At 38.3% G+C, this 24,424-nt stretch overlaps 3 protein-coding genes across 3 annotated transcripts; all 3 read right to left on the bottom strand.

The window, feature by feature from the left end:
• Positions 1-4,247: 4,247 nt before the first annotated feature.
• LOC132932810 (ATP-dependent DNA helicase PIF1-like) lies at positions 4,248-5,282 on the bottom strand. Its single transcript, XM_060999170.1, has one exon. The coding sequence runs from the start codon at positions 5,280-5,282 to the stop codon at positions 4,248-4,250; it is 1,035 nt and encodes a 344-aa protein (XP_060855153.1).
• A 128-nt stretch (positions 5,283-5,410) lies between these two features.
• On the bottom strand, positions 5,411-9,382 carry LOC132932809 (uncharacterized). The gene is made up of 3 exons (XM_060999169.1): positions 8,238-9,382; positions 5,609-6,502; positions 5,411-5,471 (listed from the first exon to the last, which is right to left on the bottom strand). The coding sequence occupies exons 1-3, from the start codon at positions 9,380-9,382 to the stop codon at positions 5,411-5,413; spliced, it is 2,100 nt and encodes a 699-aa protein (XP_060855152.1).
• Positions 9,383-10,281: 899 nt separating this feature from the next.
• Positions 10,282-15,272, bottom strand: LOC132932807 (uncharacterized). The gene is made up of 5 exons (XM_060999168.1): positions 15,211-15,272; positions 14,970-15,141; positions 11,812-12,135; positions 11,148-11,761; positions 10,282-10,540 (listed from the first exon to the last, which is right to left on the bottom strand). The coding sequence occupies exons 1-5, from the start codon at positions 15,270-15,272 to the stop codon at positions 10,282-10,284; spliced, it is 1,431 nt and encodes a 476-aa protein (XP_060855151.1).
• Positions 15,273-24,424: the final 9,152 nt, after the last annotated feature.

The raw sequence follows: 24,424 nt of genomic DNA, 5'->3' as shown, positions 1-24,424 counted from the left end.
AAAACGCCAAATCAAGTAATAGAATTCAAATATTTCGGATAATCATATAGCCACCTCGATTTATTTGGGGTCTAGCGGGTCAGTCACCTACCTCGACGTTGGACTTATATGTCTCGGCAACAGGTATGCAACGTTCAAAACGTGAAACGTGAAATTGTAAGACATTTCGGGGGTCCATGAAAATCATATAGCCGCCGTCTTTTTATGGGTGTCTAGCAGGTCAGTCACCTCGAATGACGTTCGCCGTAGTAATAAGGGTAGGCAATCCGACTGCGTTGAATCGCGGACAACGTTCATAACTGTCACCGAAAACGGAAAATTAAGTAATAAAATTCAAAACATTTCGGGCTTCTATGCAAATCATATAGTAACCGTCTTTTTAGGGTGTCTAGCAAGTCAGTCACCTCAGTGGTGCGGGTAGGCAATCCGACTTCGTCGGATAGCGGACAATGTGCGACGGTCGGGTCACGTCGTCAGGTATGCAATCCGACTGCGTCGAATCGCGGACAACGTTAATTACTGTCACCGAAAACGGAAAATTAAGTAATAAAATTCAAAACATTTCGGGCTTCTATGCAAATCATATAGCCACCGTCTTTTAAGGGTGTCTAGGAGGTCAGTCACCTCAGTGGTCCGAGTAGCAGACAATATGCGACGGCCGGGTCACGTCGTCAGGTATGCAATCCGACTGCGTCGGATATCGGACAGCTTTCTTCACTGTGAAAAAAAAAAGTAAAACATTTCGGGCTTTTATGCAAATCATATAGCCACCGTCTTTTTAGGTTGTCTAGCAGGTCAGTCACCTCAGTGGTGCAGGTAGGCAATCCGACTTCGTCGGATAGCGGACAATGTGCAACGGCCGGGTCACGTTGTCAGGTATGCAATCCGACTGCGTCGAATCGCGGACAGCGTTCATTACTGTCACTGAAAACGCAAAATTAAGTAATAATTTACATGAAAAAAATTCAAAATATTTCGGGCGTCCGTGCAAATCATTTAGTCGCCGTATTTTTTTGGGTGTCTAGCAGGTCAGTCACTTCTAATGACGTTCGCCGTAGTAATAAGTAATTGTTGTCGTTATAAGTAATAGTCGGTATTTTGGCGGTATTTTGTCGAAGGCGGGAATTTTTGAAAATCATGTTTGCGTGTGTATCAATCAATGTCGATATAATGTCAATTAATCAATTTGTTACCTGCATGGGTTACCTGCGTTGACAATTAACTGCGCCGACGTCCCACAAACCGTTCTTAAACATCCGACTGCCGTCCGACGGACAACACGTGAGTATATTTTGTATTATTAATTTAATTTTTTTTTTTTAAAACGTTCACCGCAGATCGCAGGTATTTATCAATCAGTATAATGTAACACATGCTTTCCGTCAGAAAATTAAAATATTTAATGTTTAAAATTAGATTTTTTGTAAGCACCTGTCCACGCTTTCCGGCAAAGTTGTTAAATATCTATACTGTGTCTACGTTGCACAGGTCGGGGAGACCAATATAGAAAAAACAAATATATTGCGCTGACATACTGTAAATGTTGCATCTTTTTTCTTTTTAGAATGAATTATATAAAGATCAACTTCAATGCGGCGGTGCAAACACTAAACATGAGCACCGCCGCCCCTGCACCGCCGGCCGAGACCGCCGCCGCCGCGCGCCACCCGCCGGCCGAGACCGCCGTCGCCGCACGCCGCCCGCCAGCCGAGACCGCCGTCGCCGCACGCCATCGCCATCAACCGCCGCGAAAGGCACCCCCCAAACGCCGTAAGTACATAGGTGATAGGAAAATTTAAAAGTTTACTATTAATTAACGCCTACATCGTGTTTCAGGATGTTATAGATGCAATAAAATGGGGCACACGGTCCGGCAATGCCTCGGTGAGTGTATATCGCATTTTCATAATAAAATAAAAATTAAATTAATAACGTTTGTTATATTTATAGCCCCACAAACACCTAGGAGAGCACCAGCCACACAACGTGGAGGGTTGAGTTCCGTTAGGGTAAGGCCGCCGAGGAGTCTGAATGCAAGGTCGACACGCACTCAGACTCCCGGTCCCCAACCTATCGGAACATCAACCCCGATGGCATCAACCGTAAGTAATATTTTTAATCCTAATAGTGCTAAATAAATACAAAATTGTAAGATATGAATGCACACATGTGGTATTGGAGAGACCACAGTTAGTTGTGAATTTGAGAATACCTTTTAATGCCATGTTTAATTTGTTTATATAAATTGTAGACGTTGTATGAATCGATGGCTGGTGGCTCGTGTGATTCGGCGTTGCGGCAGCTGGAGGCGTTGATGATTTCAACACCGTAAGTAGTCAATTGGATAATTTTTTTGTAATGCCATTATCCTAACAGTATTTTTTCCTCTAATATTTTTCAGATCTCATGAATAAAAACTTTTTTTTTTCACATGTCTTGTTTTTATTTCTTACCTTAATATAATAATCATGGTTAACACATTAGTTAATAGTAGTAATATTAGAGTATAATAATATGAGTAGCCTATGTGTTAGATGTACAATTTCTAGGGGTCTGATGTGATATGTTTACTTGTGTAATTATGTATTTGAATAGTTTGTGCCATTGGTAGATGTGTATCACAAAAATAGGTAGTGTAATACAAAGAACACCAACCAATACTGATGTGTCATTATAATACGGTGACGATACAAATAAAACTTTAGGCTATTAAATATAAGTCATGATTCGCCTTGCAATATTATTTTTATTCTTACATAGACGTTACAAATTATTTACAAATCACCAGTAATTCTAAGTGATGAGAGGTAAAATAGCTTATAGTGTAATAGGTAGGTAATAATAATAATAATGTAGCTAGTAAAATATTGATGATACAATTAAAACGTTACCTATCACAGTAAAAATAATACAAACATAACAATACAGTCTACTTGAAACTAACTGATATTTGGACTATTATTTAAAATAATTCATACTGATATAAATCACAAAGTTCTTGACATAGGCGTTTAAATGTATTATATTAAACAAACATTGTAATGACAATTGGTGGTCAAACACCAATAAAATATTGAATATAATTAACTATACATTACAAAGTAAAAACATATGTAAAAAGTTACTTAATATATTAATATAATATGTACAACAAATCAATAACAGATATTTAGATTGTTATTAAAAGTTATTCATACAGACATGAATAGCAAAGTTATAGAGAGCTAAATATAAAGCTAGAGTACTATAATAACAATTAGTGGTTGAATACCAAATTATCTTATATGGTACATTGGTACAAAGTAAAAAACAAATGTAAAAAGTTTCATATTAGCATAGTATAACAAATATAAATACAATCACAGTATAGGATTGTGAATGCAATTTCAACTATAATAATATTATATTAACAGATATTTAGATTAATATAAAAAGTTATTGCAAATTGTGTTTAAAATTTAATATTATATAAGTAAAAGTAAAAATTATATAAGTAAAAGTAAAAACAAATTTAAAAAGTCACTCATACAGACATCAATATCAAATCCATTGTATGATATTAATACTAACAAAACATATAAAAAGGTCAAATAATTTAAACTAACGTTAGAAAGTTACATAATATTATTTAAATGTTTTTTTACATTTCATTACATTGACCATGTATTTTGAAGTAGGTATAAATAAATAATTATTGATATAGCGTAAATTAATTATTGACAAATGTATGTGTGACTGTACAATATTATAAAATCCTAACAAACCGTTTGACATTAGTTACGAATACACCTTTGAGTATTCGCATCCAGAGAGACCACGTGGAGGTTGTCAAACTTTCTCTCCACATCACCTAGACTTGAACATCTGGTGTGACGCTAGACTTGATCATTGAGCGTCACCTAGACTTGATCATCGAGCGTCACCTAGACTTGATAATCTAGCGTCACCTAGACTTGATAATCTAGCATCACTCAGATTTGAACATCGAGCGTCACCTAGACTTGATCATCGAGCGTCACCTAGACTTGATCATTGAGCGTCACCTAGACTTGATCATCGAGCGTCACCTAGACTTGATAATCTAGCGTCACCTAGACTTGATAATCTAGCATCACTCAGATTTGAACATCGAGCGTCACCTAGACTTGATCATCGAGCGTCACCTAGACTTGAACATCGAGTGTCACCTAGACTTTATCATTGAGCGTCACCTAGACTTACACTTACCATTGTCAACACATATTGCATTACAGAACTTCCCTGTACACTATGTTCTTGGTGACGAATCGGCCGCTGTCATCGGCGTACATGCCGACTCTCACGGACTGTGCGTTTCTCACCCTCGAAAACGCTACGTACAGTTGCCCGTGCGTGAACACAGGCGACGTCAGTAACAAACCTACACGGTCGAACGTCTGACCCTGCGACTTGTTGATGGTCATGGCGAACGACAATCTCACCGGGAATTGAAGGCGCCGCAGTAAGATGGGCAGGTCGTCCTCACCGCTGGACGTGAGCGGTATCTTGGGCACGACGATGTCGTCGTCCTGTGCTTCACCGCCCAAAATCCTAGCCTTGAAATTGTGACGCCGCAGTTCGGTGACCACCAACCTCGTACCGTTGCACAGTCGTCTCCTCGGATCGAGATTTCTGAGCAACATCACGATGCACCCCACCTTCAACGTCAGCCGGTACGGCGGCAGGCCGTCCGGTTCCAAGCTGTTGAGGAACTCCGTGGGAAAATTGGCCACTTCGTCGGGATCGTCCGCCATCATGGTGTCGACGGCGGTGTAGCTCATCTGAGCACCGTCGACGCGCTCCAGCACGTCCCTGTTGACACCTCTACAGTCTTCGTTGGTGGGACACACAACGATTCTCCGAGCGAATTCGTCGACGTTGGCCAACGACATTTGCTGCGGGTACACGAAATCGATCAAATCATCAACGTCGCATACCATTTGCCGCGGGATTTGCACGGTGTTCGGAACGCCGTCGACCGCGGGCAGTCGGCCGTTGCCGAGCTCAAGCAACCAAGTCGCAAAGTCCGCGTCGTGGTCCGCGCGCATGTTCTGGACCAGATTGAAGCGCTCCATGACGCGCCAAAGACCGTTTTCCTTGATCGACGACATGACGATCTCGGCTCTCGTCCCTCTCCGGACCACGGGCAATATCTGCCTGAAGTCGCCGGCGAACAGCATGGTTTTACCGCCGAACGGTAATTCCGATGCCATGACGTCCCTGAGCAGGCGGTCCACCACCGTCAGTTGCAGTCCCGGCGACATTGGGGCTTCGTCCCAGACGATGAGCGCCGCGTTGCGTATCTTCTGCGCTCGCTCGGACTGCATGGTGACGCTGGACGTCGAGTCTTCGGTCAGCGTGCCGAAAGGCAGTCCGAACGTCGAGTGTACGGTCATGCCGCCGTCCATGAGCGACGCGGCGATACCGGTGAACGCCACGCACAACACCTCCCGCTGCGGAGGTCGGTGCCGAAGCGCCCATATCAGGCATCCGTACAGCGTCGTTTTTTCCGGTACCCCCGGGTCCGTCGACGAAGAAAGTTTTCGCCACCTCGCGTTGGTCGTCGACGGCCGCCATCACGCGGTCGTACACCGTTCGCTGTTCGGCGTTCAAGGCGTCTACTTGTGGGGCCCACCGTGCCGCCGCGTCTATTGCCCGGAACAGCGCGTCGTCCTGCAGCGGTTCCAGTAGACGGGGGTCGGCGAGGGGCAGACCGTAGTCGCCCGGCGATTTCCGGTGTACACGAAGTAGATCCTCGATGGCCGCCAGACACGTGGCCCTCGCGCGGTCGACGTCTTGGAGACGGCGGTTGAAGTCCTCCATCATGTTTGCTTCGTTCGCCTCGTACAACGCCAGCGGGTTTGAGGGCTCGCAGAACACCAGTATAGTGACGAACAGATACCGCAGCTGCCGCGGTGTGTCCAACGTCGCCGATTCCGTCAAGCAATCCCGCCACGCTCGGTCGTCTTCCAATAATCCGAGTGCAACGGCAGCCGCCGTGAATGTTTCGTGAACGACCCCGTCCACCGTCCTTATGTCTTGAAAGGACTTCGGGCCTCTTCGGTTCAGAAGTAGCAATCTCAGGTGGAAACGGTCCCGGTCCAGTGGGTTTACTATGTACATCCGAGCCAACGTAACGTTTGCCATCCGAATCCGCCGCGGCAACCATTGGGTGACATTTCTTACGAGTACGTTTTCTTGATTACGTGGCATCTGCCAGGTGTAATGCGTCGGTATTTCTTGGTACAAGTATTGTCGAGCATTCACGTCTGTTGTGTTGAGCGCGAAGAACTGCGTGAGTTTCGTACTACGCACAGCTTGGTTCTGTAGCCGTTCTTCTGCTTGGCCCGGCGCAAAGTACACGTTCTGACGACCCTCCAGGTGGACAGGAAGTCTGACGACCGTGTGACTCTTGCCGTGCAATTTGTACGAAAACAACCGCCAGATGCCTTCTGGTGGGCTGACATATCTTGAGTTTACGTAACTGAAAATTAATATTGAAAAGATAACTAACAATGGCTCTATAGATGATACCGTCTGGTGTTGTGATTGGTATTATTATTATTATTATATAATTCAAGTAAATGTAATTTATTTTTTGTTCTGTAGACACATAGCATTGCATTACAATGTGCATATGACGAAGAATCCCTACAACCGTTGAACGGTGTTTAAACGTTTGCCATACAATAAATGTGACTGATATATTATGATGTTTTGATAAATAAATGTCGTGAAATGTCAACTCGAGTAGCTAAATATAATCATAGTGGACGTCTAGTCTAGTGACATAAAAGTTATAGTTATATAAGTATACAATTTAATCTATAATTTACATAGTTGGTATTAGTATATTAGTAGTATATTAGGTGATCAAGGTGATAACAGTGTACACATAAAATATTCAAAATATTTTAAAATTTGTATCAGGTGGAATACATTATAACTGTATAATATTATTTAAGAATGGCAAAGCTGTAGGACTGTTAATTTATGCCAACGAAAATAACAATCCATAAAAGCGTGTTTCACATTGCCGAGGTGTTGAAGTTTACAATTTGAGACAGTATATTATGTGATCACGGTTAAACTTAGATCAGGTTATAAACCAAAATTTATATCTATTAGGTACGTTAGTTAATTGGTGTACTTAATGTCATTGATGTTCAGATCTGTATGCAATGTAATGTGTATAAACAACTTGAATGAAAAAGCATAAAATAACAAATTTAATGTAATAATAATAATACCTAAAGAACACACATTAAATGTTAAGTATATAATATAGCTAGTATACAATAGTAAAAAAACTAAAAGTTATCGGTAAACGATTACAAGTACCCTAAAAACCTAAAAAATAGTGAGTAAAATAATTCATACACACTGGACACACTGCTAAAAATGACACATGCATAAAATATTGTTATATGCTAATAATGATGGAATGGTAATAATTTTCAATGTAATACCTATAATAAAAATCTATCAATAATAATGTAGACCACCTATAGAACTCTCTGTAGAAGTACATAATATAAGGTACAACCTACATATTAATTAATATATAATATTATAAAAATCTTAAGACACTATTAAATCATTTATTAATTAACTATTTATTTAATTTATGTTTAATACTGTATGCAATAGAATGTTTATTATACACAGCTTGAATGAAGATACATGAAAAAAAGGATTAAATGTAATATAAAATTATAATAATTACACTATTGATGGGAATTATTAAAAATTAATAAATGATTTATTAGTTAACTATTTATTCAATTGATGTTTATTACTGTATAATAATAATAGTTTATAAATGTAGAAGTTCCTAAAGTTTTGCTCAACTGAATATTCTTATTAAAATGTAGAAATGTTTTCATAAAAAAGTAAAGTTCTTTAATCATTAAAATTTTAGTTTTTAGCCAATGTCAAACCAAAGTAATTTTATTATTTCAAACTAAAACGTGTACATATTTAAAATTAAAAACAAAACAAGAGTAATACAATGGAATAAAAACAAATGTAATTAAGTAACAGAATTTCTAAATTTAAGATTTTTATGTGAATTTTAAAAATTGTCCAATTTAATATTTAAAATTCCTGAACATAAAAAGTAGTAAACACACTAATTAAACATATACAATATACTATTATAATCATTATACCTAAATTTAGAAATATGTAAATTATTATAAAATTAAGTTAAGACTCACTTGGCAATCTCATCCTGGTCCTGAACTTCCAACGTCACACGGTCGTGTCCCTTGTATATATACTTGTAGATATACATGACACTCTTTATGGACGTGCATATCTCGACGTTGATGTGCGCGTCATACTTGGCCAGAAGGTAAGGGTTGTATGGCACTACACACTCGTTACCAACCTCACGACCTCTCACAAGTACCACCCGGCCGTCATCCGGTCGGCGGTACTTTGGATATCCGCCGTCCGCAACGTACACAGTCTCCTCTGCGTACGCTTTCGGGAAATCTTTGGAGCATTTGTTGTCCACCATGCACGGACACTGTGGATTGACTGTTCCACACGGCCCGTGGATCATGTGAGACTTGACGCAGTCGTGTAAGCGCCTGTCGATTGCGGGGTCCGGCAAGAAGGCGCAAACCACGTCGTCCACGTCCTCGGCCGTGCGGAACTTACAGTCCTCCGCCAGGATTATCAGTATATGCGCATGGGGCAGACCACGTTTCTGAAACTCGATAGTGTACACGTAAGCGCCGACATTACCAAACACACGATTTACAGTTATGTCACCTATTAGCTCCTGTAGCTTCCTGTTGAACACTCTGGCCACCAGGTCCGGCCTGTCGCTTGCCGTGCTGTGGGAAGCCAGGTTTTCAGTGATCTCTGGCCACCTGGGGTTGCACGTAAACGTTATGAACAGGTCGGGTTTCCCTTTGGTACGCACTACGGTGATGGCGTCTTGATAATTCATCTTGTTGAATCGGTCGCTACCCGTGAACGTCGACGGCAATATGATCCTACGCCCGACCGCCATGGGATCGATGTGGAGCTGTTGGTTCACATGGTCCATGAGCCCTTGATACGCTTCGGCGAGGAGATCCCTCTGGTGCAAACGTATGTAGTTCAGATTATTCGACTCCATTCGAACATACTGGTCGCACACATACATCTGCAACAAGAACCGACCCTGATGTAATAAACTAAACAGTTCATGCCTTTGGTCGTTATTTCCCTGATATCTAACAGCCAAACGGTAGCACGCAAACTCTCTGATACTGTTGCGATTGCGGACATTGTTTCGTCGGTTGCCCGCTTGCAACATCCCGTTATGCCAACCGGCCTCGCCGTACGGGAAAAACAGCGGATACAACATCGGATCCGAGTGACACGACCCTTGTGAAATGTAACGAATGGTATATATTATTTAAAGTGAATTGCTAAATCAACGATTTGTAGTAGCTGGGGGTTAGAGGATGGAGTTGTGATTGTGTTGTGAGTATAGCAAGTACATAACCGCAAAAGAAAGGTAATGTATAAAAAAAATATAAACTCTGATCTCTTTGTATTCCAAGGATTTATAGTGTATATTTGTAAGTGATGTCTGTTATGAAGTCCAAACAAATCATGAAATTAAGCACCGAAGTAATGTGACTATATTATGTTTGATTATTGATAAATGATATAGTACACTACATACAAATCATAAGACGACTTATTGTCATACTATCACTACAAGATGAATATAATTTATAATGAATATGGTTGTAAGGAATTTAATATTATTAATTTAACTTTATCAAATATTTTATGTATACATAGGTCCCCTAGCTCGAATAGCAATACATGATCTATTATGATTAAATTATGTCCTGAATAGAATTCCTGGCCTGTCTATCTAACATTCTAATCACTGATAAATCTTTGAACGACACTTATTGTCGGAGATGCGAACAAAAATATAATTATCCTTCATAGTCTTTCATCTGTTTATTTCGCAAAAAAAAATTTGTCAAATTATCAGTAAAGCTTATTAAAATAATTGTACCTCATATTGTTTAAGTAATAGAATTTAATAGATTCATTCAAAAGAATGTCCAAAATGTAGTGTATACTTAATGTAAATTTAAAATCGCAGTGTCAGCTTTACTGTACAACAAAAACTATGATTCTATTTGATGGTGTTGATATTAATGTGCAATAAATATAGTGAATATAAGTGAACAATTTGAGTCAGCTGTGTTTATAGGAAATATTATTAATAAATATTATTAACTAACCCGCTGGTATGGTTTGCATCCTGTGTTGCGGGTTGATTGGATTCGTATCGTAGATGACCAGATTAATGTCTCTTGGCGGACGACCCCCTTCGCCTACGAACACGGCCGCAACTTCGTTTGCGGTAGGCAGGTTGTTTCGCCCGTCGTCCCGGGCCGCATCTCGGACAAAATGCATCGTCACTGGCCTAGGTCGCACACCTGCGGGATCGGCGTCGGCTAGGTCTCTTTCTGCCAGCCACACCTCACGCATGTTCCTGGAACAAATATAGACATGTATATTTTTATACTTAGACAGACTCCACGTAGAAATCATAAATAAATCATTCAGTGCATTTAACTCTATAATTGTATAATTAACATAATACATCATAATAAATATATATATTATAAATGTGTGTGAAGTGTAGTAAGCTTAGGAGACCACATAGGGTAGGTAATAACAATAAAACCTATATACTTCATATAAAATATAAAAACGTCCCAGCCCTAAGTTATATTTAATGTTACCTGTATCATTCATAAGTACATATAACTCTGTTGGTAGCAGAGTAAAATTATAATAAACACATAAAATACATATAATATTTAATATAATTTAAGTAATAAAGGTAAGAAAATTTTTTGCTTTGTATACTATGTTGAATGAACATTAAGTAATAACTGCAGTATATTGGTAGCTGTGAGTGTCTAATATCAACGTAATATCTAGTTTGACAGTTAACATAGTTAGTTTATTGGTTACAGTGTGTAATTTTTTTTGTTTTTTCTGTCTACTTTGAGAAAGGTATATGTAAAAGAAATTTACTCTAAGGGGCAATTCATAGTCCTAATGTTAATAAATACAATAAATTTATATCTTACTTAAAAGCCATTGCGTACGGATTTACGTCCCGCAGAAAACCGTCCAATAGTCCCATCACAACTACGGACAGTTCACGATGATTTCTCTGCAGAGCCATACCGACGCGGCGGGCGTTGGCCTCTGCGGACTCGAGGAAATACAACTGACAGTAGTTGGCATCTACTCGGTCAACGGCCACGTCATTATTTATCCTCTGATAAGTTTGGCCTTGGATACACATCGTTCGCGGTCCACGCCCTCGCAAACGCCTGTCGTCTGTGCCACAGCTAAACGCAGCGAATGCCAGGGCGTTGTTGTACCGGCGAATGTCGTCTCGGAATCTACGACCATCCTGTGAATCTCCAATCAACAAACTCATTAGTAAAAAAGGGGCGGGCAACAACGCGTGTTGTCCTGCAGCGGTCACTTGACCGTTGTTACAGCAAGTGGAGAAGTGCCTATTGGCATCCCGGCCCACAACCTCGCCTTCGAAGTGGCGGGCGTTACACTGTGTGCAGATTCTGTTCAACGCGCCCGCGTTGTGCTGCTCTGGAAGCGGGTGTGTCACGCTTGCCTGCCTGTCAATTATTGGCGCACGCCCTCGGGGTTGTTCACCCACGGCAAGTGGTCGGAACTGCAATTTAAATGATGAGTTTTATTTATGGTTTTTTTTATAAGGAAGACATATTTACTGACCTCTTCGTCGACGTCTGGCTGCAACTCGTCGAGCATGTCCACAAACTCCAGTTCCGCTTGCACTTCGTCCATCTGCACTTCTACAACTTCCACGTCATCCCCTCCGTCCATCTGGACTTCTACCACTTCCACGTCATCCCCTCCGTCCATCTGTACCTCAACAAATTCCACGTCCTCCACCACCTCCACTCCTTCCATGTCATTCCCTATATCCACTGGGACGCCAACGACTTCCACGTACTCCACACCCTCCACTGGGACGCCGACGACCTCCACGTCCTCCCTTTCTTCCATCTCGACATCCCCAAGCACCTAAAAGTTAGGTTGAGTTTAGAGTAGGTACAATTGTATTGATAATTCTATATAATTATAATAATAACAACAATAATTATTGCTATCTATGACAGTAAGCGTAGGTATACCTATAATATGCAATAAGTGAATATTTATATGAAATAAGGTTTACGTCACACAAATAAAAGCATACATGTTGTGGTTCAAATTTTTTTTTAAATAGTTACAAAATAATGTTTAGCTGAATGTGTGTTCAATGTGATCAAGTCACACCTATATACAAGCCCTGCCTAACCTAACCTTAATACAATCTTTTATGATAACATTGTAAAATAATATAAAACTGCCATTGCAGTAGGCAGGTATATTGAGATAATAAAAGATGCACTGAATTTTGTTACAGTGAAATAAATAAATGTTAACTTTAAATTAAAACTTTAGCTGAATGAAGTTTAAAAAGTGAGCTGTATATTGAACGCCATAACTATATCAAATGTTGGCAATAAGGTTTATAGAATGTTTTTGCTGTTGTAATTTCGTACTGGTAGTACAGTGTACCTACACACTTTATTTGAAATAAAATTAGTTATAAAATCATGTGATAATTATAAACCATCAGCACAGCAAGTAGGCTATTGGATTTGGTTTGCAGTCTAGTGAAGTATCAAACTGTAGCCACTGTGAAATACCGCCCACATGGGTAAATTGAAATAATAAACACATTTTAATGCACAAAAGTTGATGTAGTAGGTAACATTTAAAATAAAGTGAGATAATTGTAACTCAAACTACAGGAGATTAAACCTAGGTCAGTAATAAGTAGTGAGTAGTAGTAGTAGTAATATTAAGAACAGTGTGAGGAAACGTTTAAGTATTTTGTTTATTGGTTGTAAACACCCATAATAAAAGTGAAAATACAGTGTGTTAACTGGAAATTACACTACCCATTGCGTATGAGTAGATAATATACAGTTTAACATGACATTCTGAAATGAAAAAAGTCCAACTGAACAACATTATATAGGTTGTTTTAGTTACCTAATAAATCACAATAAGATTGACCCAGTGTTTAATATGCAATGAAACAGCAATGTTGTTCGTAATTGTTTAAAGAATAAAAGCAATAACAAAAAAAGATTATAATTTTATACAGAATGCAAGTAGGCTATTGGATTTGGTTTGCAGTCTAGTAAAGTATCAAACTGTAGCCACTGTGAAATACCTACCACATGGGTATATATAAATAATAAACACATGATAATGCACACCGTAGTAAAAGTTGATGTATTAGGTAATATTTAAAACCAAGTGAGATAATTGTAACTCACACTACCTACAATTGTGTATGAGTGGACAATGACTTACATTTTAAAAATGTATTGTACTCTTTAACAGTAAGTGTCATATGCAATAAGTGCATTTATATTAAATCACATGATAAGTTGAATATAATAAGGTTTATGTTACACTAATAGAAGCATACATGATATGATTCAAATTATTTTTTAAAGAGTCTTCAATGTGATAAAATTAAGTACACCTATCAAATAATACACAGGGTGCACAGTGTACATATTTTATTTTAAACAAAGTTAGTCATACAAATAAAGTCAAGAAAGTATTGAAATAATCTTACTGTATAACAGTAAGTGTTAAAGTGAAATTGCATGATAATTTAAGGTTTATGATACACCCATAAAAGTATACATGTTATAGTAAGTCTAAGAGTACCACATGTGAAATGATAAAATACCTATCTAGTACCCAAGGTCAGTAGTAAGTAGTGAGTGGTGGTAATATTAAGAAGTGTGTGAAGTATGTTGTTTATTGGTTGTGAATACCCATAATAAAAGTTGAAATACAGTGAGTTAACTGTAACTTACACTACCCATTGTGTATGAGTAGATGATATACAGTTTAACATGACATTTTGATAGAAAAAAGTCCAATTGAACAACATTATATAATATAGTTTAACACAGAATGTTAACCAACAACAATAAAAGTACCTATTGTATTTGGTTTGCAGTCTAGTAAAGCATCAAACTGTAGCCACTGTGAAATAATAAACACATGTGATATTTTAATGCACACCGTAGTAAAAGTTGATGAATTAAATAACGTTTGAAACAAAGTGAGATAATTGTAACTCACACTACCTACAATTGTGTATGAGATGGCAGTTTAACGTGACCTTTTACCACACATTAGTAGTAATATTACACTGTAGTGTATAGGGTGTACAGTGTACATATTTTATTTTAATCAAAGTTAAAGAAAGTATTGAAATAATCTTGACATTGCTAACAGATGTGACACATGTTCTTAAATGATAAAATACTTATCCAGTAATGAGTCAAGTAATACTTTGTGTAGTAGTTGTATTAAGAAAATGTAAATTCATGTAAGAAAACGTCAAGCACTCTGTTTAGGTTAAGTCAATATACCCGTAATAATTTTAGTTAATGTATTAAAATAAGCTTTACCCAGTGTTTAATATCCAATTACAATGTTGAACGGCAGTAACGCAATTGAATAACGAAGCATACAAGTAGGTAGTGTTTAAGACACTGTCTGAAAAACACTATATTAAGTCAATCCCATATTGTAAATGATCAAAATGTATATCAATGTGATATTATCATGACCTTTGTTACAGAACCGTAGTACATACCTATTTATTATGTTTAGTAGTATACTTGTATGTTGCTACAAAATAGTTGAATGTCATTGAGTTAAGTTATTAAATCAAGTTTGAAATACACAGTAGGTACCTACATTAAACTTATGGGAGTACACGACAGTAATAGTGACAAAGTGTCGAGGTCCACCATAATAAAATTTATACTCACCAAAGACGGCACTGCTGTGTGCAACAGACGGCGGCGATGTGCATTTCCTACAGGGTAGTCATAACCCGGAATGAAGTGCCTTGAACACACCTTGGAGGTGTGGTTCACAGCAAAACCCTGGGCCACCACAAATGCCACCCACTCAAGACGACGACGCACGTCGGTTGGAAATCTAAAGGTGACATATTATTGATTTTATTACATTGATATTCATTGACGTGTTGTGTGAAATTGTAAATACCCGTGTATTGAAACGCCGTCGATGTCGTCCACGATTCCGCATAGAATGCAGCGTTTGACCATATTGAATGGCCTAAAGACATCACGAACAGGTTATAGTAAATTTATCAGATTTATTTATATAAGTAAAAAGTAAAATATACTAAATAGTAAATAATATGAAAAACTCGTTCAAAAAAAAAAAATCGTTGTAATCGAATATAACGACGGTATCAGTCTGTTATCAGTGTTGATGTATTTTTAGAATTAATAGGTATACACCTTACATTGTAGTGTACGTAAGAGAAAATAGGAAAATGTGAAAAATGACATACCCAGCTCGTCGTAGCACACCTAACTGTTTGCGTAAAAATATGCTAAAGCGACTAAAAACATGTCATGAAAAAAAATAGTCGCCGAAACGGCCAACGGGCTTACGTCGATCAGAGCAACTGATAATTGTCAATACGAATGCGGCTATAAAAAAGTTAAAAAAGTACAATGAAACTGCGGTGTCAAAAACAAAAAAAGCGACGTGGTCAAAATAACGGAAAACCATGTGTGTGTAGGTAGTTAAACGGCACGCGCTACCGCGAATACACGTGTGTGCGGAAAAGGTAATCTGAATATTATGATGCCTATCTTGACTTGTACTCACCGGTATGAAAAGCGCCCAAAACAAAGCACACCAAAACACAGAGAAAAGCTCTAAACAACAAACTCTATCACTTTATAGTTACTTTTCTGTGTTCGTAAATGTGCGTTGCGAGAGCGCCGGTCACGAGATGACGTTGGATGACACGGACGCGCACCGCGTCGCTAAAGTTGTCCCCCGCACACCGCCACACCTCCGAGGACGAATGCGTATACTCATAATCTACTGGTCATACTGTAACAACTACGTGGTATTGCAGTGATATATTGCACACCCACACACACACACATACCCACAAACACACAATATACACATACTTATGTATATTATAGTGTGGATATTCACGGACAACATTGTTGAAAGCACATACTGCTCGTAGGTAGCTATTGAATCAACTCGACCAACTATTTCGCTTTAAGCTGTAATATAAAAAATAATTGTATTAATGACTAATGAATAATATATTTTAACCTAAGCAATAAATACCGAAAAATACCTACCTATGTGAATTAATAAATCCACACTTCTAAATATATAATAATATAGTCCATCATTTACCAACTGACTTCCCTGTTAATCGATTTATATATATATATATATGTATACTATGTCATAATATAACGTAGACAAATATAATATAATAATAATTGTATATAAAGTCAACAGCACATATTATTGTGTAATAGCTTAAAAATACAAACTACCTACAAACTGTATAGGTACATTTATAATATTATGTTGTCGTATTATACATCTGAGTTAATTTTACACGTAAATACACAGGCACACTAATGATTATCAATTATCATTCTTAATTACTATTCCATAATTACAAATTACCTTTCGTTGAGTGTGATAGCGAAAGATAAATTACGAAAAAAACATTCCAAATAAACACGGCCGCCGCAAATTATCTTCACAATCCCGGCGTCCGGCATCGAAACCACGACCCCCGGGTCATCCGCACCGACGCCTTACCTACCTACCTACCTAATGAGTTGATAACTGGTGTCGAATCTATATGACTCTTAAGCCGTTTCAACGTCCCGGAGGAAGTACGGCCTATAGATTTAGCGGGGAACGCGAATAAGGGGCAAACGGGGAGGGCAGACCCCTCGAAAAGGGCTAAAATTCGAATATTTGAAAAAAAAAGGCAAAAAACGCGCGCAACGGCGGCGGACGTAAAGCTCGTCGTCTCGGCCGCGGAGAGCAAAAAAATACTCAAAATCTGACGGGGAACGCGAATAAGTCATCGACGGGAGGTCCGACGTCTTCGATAGGCGTAAAACTCGATAAGGCGGAAGCGATAGCGAAAGTTAAATACCGAAAAAAAAAAACGCGAAAAAAATTTCCGAATTAACACGGCCGCCGCAAATTATTTTCAATCCCGGCAGCCGGCATCGAAACCACGACCCCCGGGTCATCCGCACCGACGCCTTACCTACCTACCTACCTACTAAGTTGATAACTGGTGTCGAATCTATGACTTTTAAGCCGTTTCAACGTCCCGGCGAATTACGAATGCACTCCCAGCGTCCGCAGATGGCTTTTGAGCCGGCGATCCCACGGCTTCGGGCAGCGGACGACCGGCTCCGCCACCCTCGGACGTCGAAAACGCGATATTCGCGAAAAAAATATAACCCTCCGACGCATGTATTTATGCCTGTATATAGTAATACCTACTCGACGGCGGCGATATCGGCACTCGACTCTCGGCGCCGTCCCGCGGCCCCGGGAATCGTACCGGACGAAGTACGGCCGCGTGCAACCTGTAAATTTAGCGGGGAACGCGAATATCGCGTCGACGGGGAGGTGAGACTTTCGAGAGAGCGGTGAGACGCGACTTTAGTCGAAAAAGTCGGAAAAATCGGTAAGACGGCGACGACGCCGCGCTTTCCGCTATCGTTCTCTACGCCACGGCGCTCGAAAATATTCGAGTACGGCCGCGCGCGACCTATAAACGTAACGGGGAACGCGAATAAGGGGCAAACGGGAAAGGCGGACGCCTCGAAAAGGGCTAAAACTCGAATTCTTGAAAACAAAGGCAAAAAACGCGGGCGACGGCGGCGGACGTAAAGCGCGTCTTCTCGGCCGCGGAGGGCCCGTCGGGAAAAAATCGCGGCCGCGCGCGGTACGTAAATTTAGCGGGGAACGCGAATAAGGTCCGAACGGGGCCGCCCGGTGACCCCCGGGGGGGTAAAACTCGAAAATTTGCAAAAATTTTGAAAAAAATCGCAAAAAGTGATAAGAAGGATTGATAACGCAGCGACGGCTCCGCCGCCGCCGGGAGACCCGTTTTCCCTCCATTATCCTCTAAGAGGGTTCGGAAATTCGCCATAGGCGGCGCCACACGGGTCTTCGTTTTATACTATAAGACTAGCTCTCCGAGCGTCGCTGGGGGAGACCCCCAGACCCCCCGTGGTTGGTGAGGAGTGTTTTCGATGTCGGAAGCCGCAGTGGTCTTGTGGTCTGGTCGTCAACCGAAGCCGACGCGGTGTATGGGTGATATGATAAGAACGGTGGATATTGATAAGAAAATTGGATAAGTGATAAGGATTTTGGATTAATAATAAGAATGGTGGATTTGTGATAAGGATGGTGGATTAGTTAACCGGAGAGCTGTAAGTTTTTTACTGCCTTCAAAAACGCCAAATCAAGTAATAGAATTCAAATATTTCGGATAATCATATAGCCACCTCGATTTATTTGGGGTCTAGCTGGTCAGTCACCTACCTCGATGTTGGACTTGTATGTCTCGGCAACAGGTATGCAACGTGAAACCTGAAAAAAATTGTAAAACATTTCGGGGGTCCATGAAAATCATATAGCCGCCGCCTTTTTATGGGTGTCTAGCAGGTCAGTCACCTCGAATGACGTTCGCCGTAGTTATAAGGGTAGGCTATCCGACTTCGTCAGATAGCGGACAATGTGCGACGGCCGGGTCATGTCGTCAGGTATGCAAACGTAACTGCGTCGAATGGCGGACATCGTTCATTACTGTCACCGAGAACGGAAAAATTAATTACGTGAAAAAAAATTCAAAACATTTCGGGCTTCTATGCAAATCATATAGCCACCGTCTTTTAAGGGTGTCTAGCAGGTCAGTCACCTCAGTGGTCCGAGTAGGTAATCCGACTTCGTCGGATAGCAGACAATGTACGACGGCCGGGTCACGTCGTCAGGTATGCAATCCGACTGCGTCGAATCGCGGACAGCGTTCATTACTGTCGCCGAAAACACGAAATTAAGTAATAAATTTCGGGAAAAAAAATTCAAAACATTTCGGGCCTCTATGCAAATCATATAGCCAACATCATTTTTTGAGTGTCTAGGTGGTCAGTCACCTCGAATGACGTTCACCGTAATAATAAGGGTAGGGTGTCTAGCAGGTCAGTCACCTCAGGGGTCCGAGTAGGCAATCCGACTTCGTCGGATAGCAGACAATATGCGACGGCCAGGTCTCCTTAACTGTCTCCGTAACTGTCTCCGAAAACAGAAAATTAAGTAACATTTCGGGCTTCTATGCAAATCTTATAGTAACCGTCTTTTTAGGGTGTCTAGCAGGTCAGTCACCTCAGTGGTCCGGATAATTATATATATGCAGTATAATGTTATACTATGTATACTATGTATATATGTAAATAAACTTTAGGTATATAATAAGCAAACCCATATAATGTTACAAATTACAATAACCAATACGATCTACAAAAACATTAAACATTTCCATGCGTAATATATATTGGAAATATTATGTGAATTTCCAGCGGCCACGTTAATAATTTCTGTCGTCATAAGCTTAGTAGTAGAGTAGAGCAATATAGAAGCGAAACTCGATCAGCGGATCGGGGTTCTGTTTCCCATACGAACCTCCGAAAAACACGGAAACGTTTCCGCGCACCAACATGATGTTTGACCCAAGGTCTCCCGTATCGTGTAATCGGGGGATACGTAACGCGGGGTCGGCTTGTTAAAAGTCGCGCCTACAACTTACTGTAAGTCATTCGCTGATAGCGAGAGGATCGACGATAAACGGTCGGTGATAAGGCCTACCACTTTGGCGGTATTCTGTCAAAGGCGGGAATGTTTGAAAACCATGTTTGCGTGTGTATTAATGAATTTGAGTGATGATCCTGTGGCATTATTATGACTATATGAAATTTTTTTGCAAAAATGAAAAAAAGAATGATGGTCAAAAGTGTAAGGTGTAATGCTGTGTTCGAATGAATAATAAAAATATAAAATATCGATATAATATGTCAATTCAATAAATCAGCCGTGCGATATCGTCACCCGCATGGGTTACCTGCCTTGACTCTTGTTATTGTCGCCGCTCTAAGACTGCGCCGACGACCCGACGTCCGACTATAACCGTTATTAAACATCCGACAGCCGTGAATAACAGAAAACACGTGAGTATACAATTTAGTATTAATTTAATTTGTTGCTTTTTAAAACGTTGACCGCAGATCGTAGGTATTAATCAATCAATGTAATGTAACACATGCTTTCCGTTCAACGAATTTAATATTTTATCATACCATCGACTTAATAATACCGACAGATCACTTATTGTTTGTTTTACTATACACTTTCTTTATTGCTTTTTATTTGTCAACTTCAGAATGAGTAACAAAGTCTAAAACATTAACGGCAATTGCCAAGCGTACATCAGGGCCTTGTTTTTTTAACACGTTCAACGCGGATCGTATATAATAATTTATTAATTTAAATAATAAAATAATAATATAAATTTGCGAAGAAAATCGAGCCTTAGTTTTGTCTGCAACACATGCTTTCTGTGAAACTAAATATTTTTTCTATTTTTTGTTTTTGTTTTTAACACGGTCACCGCCGATCGTATTTATCAATTAATTCGAACGCTGGCTTAGTTTTAGTGTGCACCATATGCATTTCGTTAGACAAATTGAATATTTTATAATGCCACAAACATAATAATGCAGACCAATCAATTGTTCTTTTCAACTGTCTTATTCAATTTAGAATGAGCGTCTTCAACATAAGCCACAGCTGCACGGTTTATGTGAACCACGGGCAAGACCGCGCTCAGCGTAAGTATAAATTTGTATAAGATCATTGGTTAATATATTATATATTATCTACCCGTTTCAGAATGTTATAACTGTTATGTATATTATGTATATAATTGTAATTTATATTGTAGCCAAGCCCAGAGGTGGCCCGTTGAAAGGGGACGGTGGTGGTGGTGATGGCGATGGCGGTGGCGGTGGAGGTCGCGACCGAAGTAAGCATACATTTGTATAAGACTATTGGTTAATATATATATATTGTATACAAATGATATCTACCCGTTTCAGAATGCTATAACTGTGGTAAACAGGGACATTTGTCCCGGGATTGCGGTGAGTGTTTACTTTACATATTCCTTAATAACAGTCTTAATATTATGTATCACAGGGTGTTACCACTGGGTATCTTCCCTAATCTAACCACTCATACCATATTTTACCTTTCATATATCAAACCTACTTATTATACAAAAAGCATGTATAGATTGTAGATTTCTTCAAATAAATAAAAAAAAAAAAAAAAATATTATGTATATAATTGTAATTTATATTGTAGCCAAGTCCAGAGGTGGCCGGTCCAAAAGGGGCGGTGGCGGTGGCGGTGGCAGGGGTCGTGATGGCGGTAGGCGGAGGGGTGGTGATGGTGGTAGGCGGCGGCCGTCGTCAAGCGTAAGGATATATTAGTATATTTAAAAAGACATTCAAGTTTTCGAAATCAAAAAATCTAATTAAACAAATTATTTTCAGGACGGTCTACTGAAAACGGCCTCGCCGCGGCCGAAGAAGGTAAGGATATATATTTAGTATAATTAAAAAAAGCGTTCAAGTTTTCGAAATTGATAAATCTAATTAAACAAATTTTTCAGGACCGTAGGCAGACGGAAAGTCGGAGGCCGCTGAACGTAATGATATATTAGTATATTTAAAATAATTATCAAGTTTTTGAAATTTATAAATCTAATTAAACAAATTATTTTCAGGAGGCCAGCAGTAGTCGACCAGCAGACGTAAGGATATATTAGTATATTAAAAAAAAGCTATTGAGTTTTTGAAATTCATAAATCTAATTAAACCAATTATTTTCAGGAGGCCAGCAGTAGTCGACCAGCAGACGTAAGGATATATTAGTATATTAAAAAAAAAGCTATTGAGTTTTTGAAATTTATAAATCTAATTAAACAAATTATTTTCAGGAGGCCAGCAGTAGTCGACCAGCAGACGTAAGGATATATTAGTATATTAAAAAAAAGCTATTGAGTTTTTGAAATTTATAAATCTAATTAAACAAATTATTTTCAGGAGGCCAGCAGTAGTCGACCAGCAGACGTAAGGATATATTAGTATATTAAAAAAAAGCTATTGAGTTTTTGAAATTTATAAATCTAATTAAACAAATTATTTTCAGGAGGCCAGCAGTAGTCGACCAGCAGACGTAAGAATATATTAGTATATTAAAAAAAAGCTATTGAGTTTTTGAAATTTATAAATCTAATTAAACAAATTTTTCAGGACCTCAATCAGACCGCTGAAACTGCGCAGCCGCCAAACGTAAGGATATATTAGTATATAATATATTTAAGAAAACTTCAAGTTTTGTCTAATCAAACACATTATTTTCAGGAGCTGTACGTCACAGCAAGGGAGACGCCACCGAGCCCACCGCCAAACGTCGTAAGGATATAATATAAATACTTTAGTTTTTGAAATTAATAATTCTAATCAAACATATCATTTTCAGGTACCGATAGCAGACACCCAATAAGTGAGTTTTTAACAGGAACATTTTTTCTCAACAAAAATTTTTCTATGTTTATTTGTTATGTTTTTTTTCAGATGATCAATAAAATAATGACATTTATGACAAAAACATGACTATATCATTTAAAATTATATTTTATTTTCCTTTTCCTCTCCTACTGGATATTTTTAAATTACTATGTGTGTACTTTGGGTACAGTATGAAGGATTTTTTTAAATTTCTATTAGTTACCAAAAACATAATATAGTTCATACTATTACAATTATGTGTGGTGTGTGGATCAAATAAGAGTTATAAATAGTTATAATGGTTGTCAGGATGTCAGTGAAGTTAATGACATTAGGTAGGTATTGCATGGGATGTCTAAAGATTTGCATGTAACAAAATTAAAGATTTTAGAATCAATATACTACAATGAGTAAAACAAATACAACCTAAATTGTATAAATATTTCCATTGTTAAAGTAATTTAATTTCATGTGTAATAATAATATAAAACTAATAAAAACTAATAAAAAAGTAAATAATATAATATGTGTTTCCGTCTCATCCGAGAGTTACTTTTCATAGCAATTGATCCAGTGGCAAAATAAATTATATCAATTCACGGTGACCTAGTATGTAGTAGCACACTACATAATATTAAAGTTTTTAGTGAATAAAATAGTATCATCAATGGTGTTTTATTATGTAAAACAAATTATGTAAAAAATAATCAACAGCAATTTGCAGTGTTGTAGCGTGTACAAAATGTTGCATTACACATCTTATATAATAAATTATAAATTAAATATTGTTATTAAGATATCCAATTGTGTGTATAGTATCAATGGTTTTTTAAATTGTTATTTTAGTTATATTAGTTAGGTTAGGTTCTACTCATGTACCAAATAGGACAAAACTGTTGTGCTTATTAATTCACTGTATTTTAAAAAAATTGTTATTGAACAAATGGTGTTTAACACAAAACAAATACTCTTTTACTGAGCAAAACAATTAATACAATGTCAATTATATAAATATTGAAATAATTACATTTATATATAGTAAGTAAATAGTAATAAAATCTAATTATATAGAATCTAATAGTAATGAAATCTCAATCATGAGTAAAACAATTAATAAAAATATGTCAATACGTTAATACAATTAAGTAATGTCTCAACCATTAATACAATATAAATCAATCAAGTAGTTCAGCGAAATACAGTGTACAAAATATTAAAAATATTGTGAGTACAGTGAAATTGACTGATTAATGTCAATAGCATATATATGATTACATAAAATCAAAGGATAACCATTAATACAATATAAATTAATACTACTTAAGAAAGAAATACAACAATAAAATGGTGTAATAAATATTGGGAACATAGTGAAATTAACTTATTAATGTTATTTATACATCATATAATATAGGTACATTAGAATCTTAATGTGTGAAATAAAATACAACATTTAAATTAAATTGTCTGTACTATCTGTACTATATCATACTATTCAATAGGATGTGGTACAATACAAATAACACAGACATTACATACATTGTTTGACATTAGTTACGAATTCACATTATAGTGAATTCGCATCCAGAGAGAACCACGAGGAGGTTGTCAAACTTTCTCTCCGTTTAGCCCGAAGGCAAGGTCCACGAAGTACCTCCACACAGACCACGTAGAACAGCGGTGTAACGTATTATGTTTGAAAAATATGTCACACGTGTTAGGTTTAAAGTCACCTAGACTATCATCATCATCTTTGAACATCG

Source organism: Metopolophium dirhodum, chromosome 1, assembly GCF_019925205.1.
Source record: "Metopolophium dirhodum isolate CAU chromosome 1, ASM1992520v1, whole genome shotgun sequence".
In the NCBI taxonomy this organism is placed as follows: domain Eukaryota; kingdom Metazoa; phylum Arthropoda; class Insecta; order Hemiptera; family Aphididae; genus Metopolophium; species Metopolophium dirhodum.
Note: the sequence above shows the minus strand (reverse complement) of the source record. Positions and strands in the feature narration are given on the sequence as shown.

What these genes read in the sequence shown, in the direction of transcription:
- LOC132932810 (XM_060999170.1), bottom strand. Translation starts at nt 5,282, where the DNA reads ATGTCGCCGGGACTGCAACTGACGGTGGTGGACCGCCTGCTCAGGGAC.
- LOC132932809 (XM_060999169.1), bottom strand. Translation starts at nt 9,382, where the DNA reads ATGTTGTATCCGCTGTTTTTCCCGTACGGCGAGGCCGGTTGGCATAAC. An exon ending in GACCAGGATGAGATTGCCAA is followed by an intron (nt 6,503 to 8,237) that starts GTGAGTCTTAAC and finishes ATTAATTTTCAG; the next exon opens with TTACGTAAACTCAAGATATG. An exon ending in AACGCCGAACAGCGAACGGT is followed by an intron (nt 5,472 to 5,608) that starts GTACGACCGCGT and finishes CGACCTCCGCAG; the next exon opens with CGGGAGGTGTTGTGCGTGGC.
- LOC132932807 (XM_060999168.1), bottom strand. Translation starts at nt 15,272, where the DNA reads ATGGTCAAACGCTGCATTCTATGCGGAATCGTGGACGACATCGACGGC. An exon ending in GACGGCGTTTCAATACACGG is followed by an intron (nt 15,142 to 15,210) that starts GTATTTACAATT and finishes TGTCACCTTTAG; the next exon opens with ATTTCCAACCGACGTGCGTC. An exon ending in CCGTACGCAATGGCTTTTAA is followed by an intron (nt 10,541 to 11,147) that starts GTAAGATATAAA and finishes TATTTGTTCCAG; the next exon opens with GAACATGCGTGAGGTGTGGC.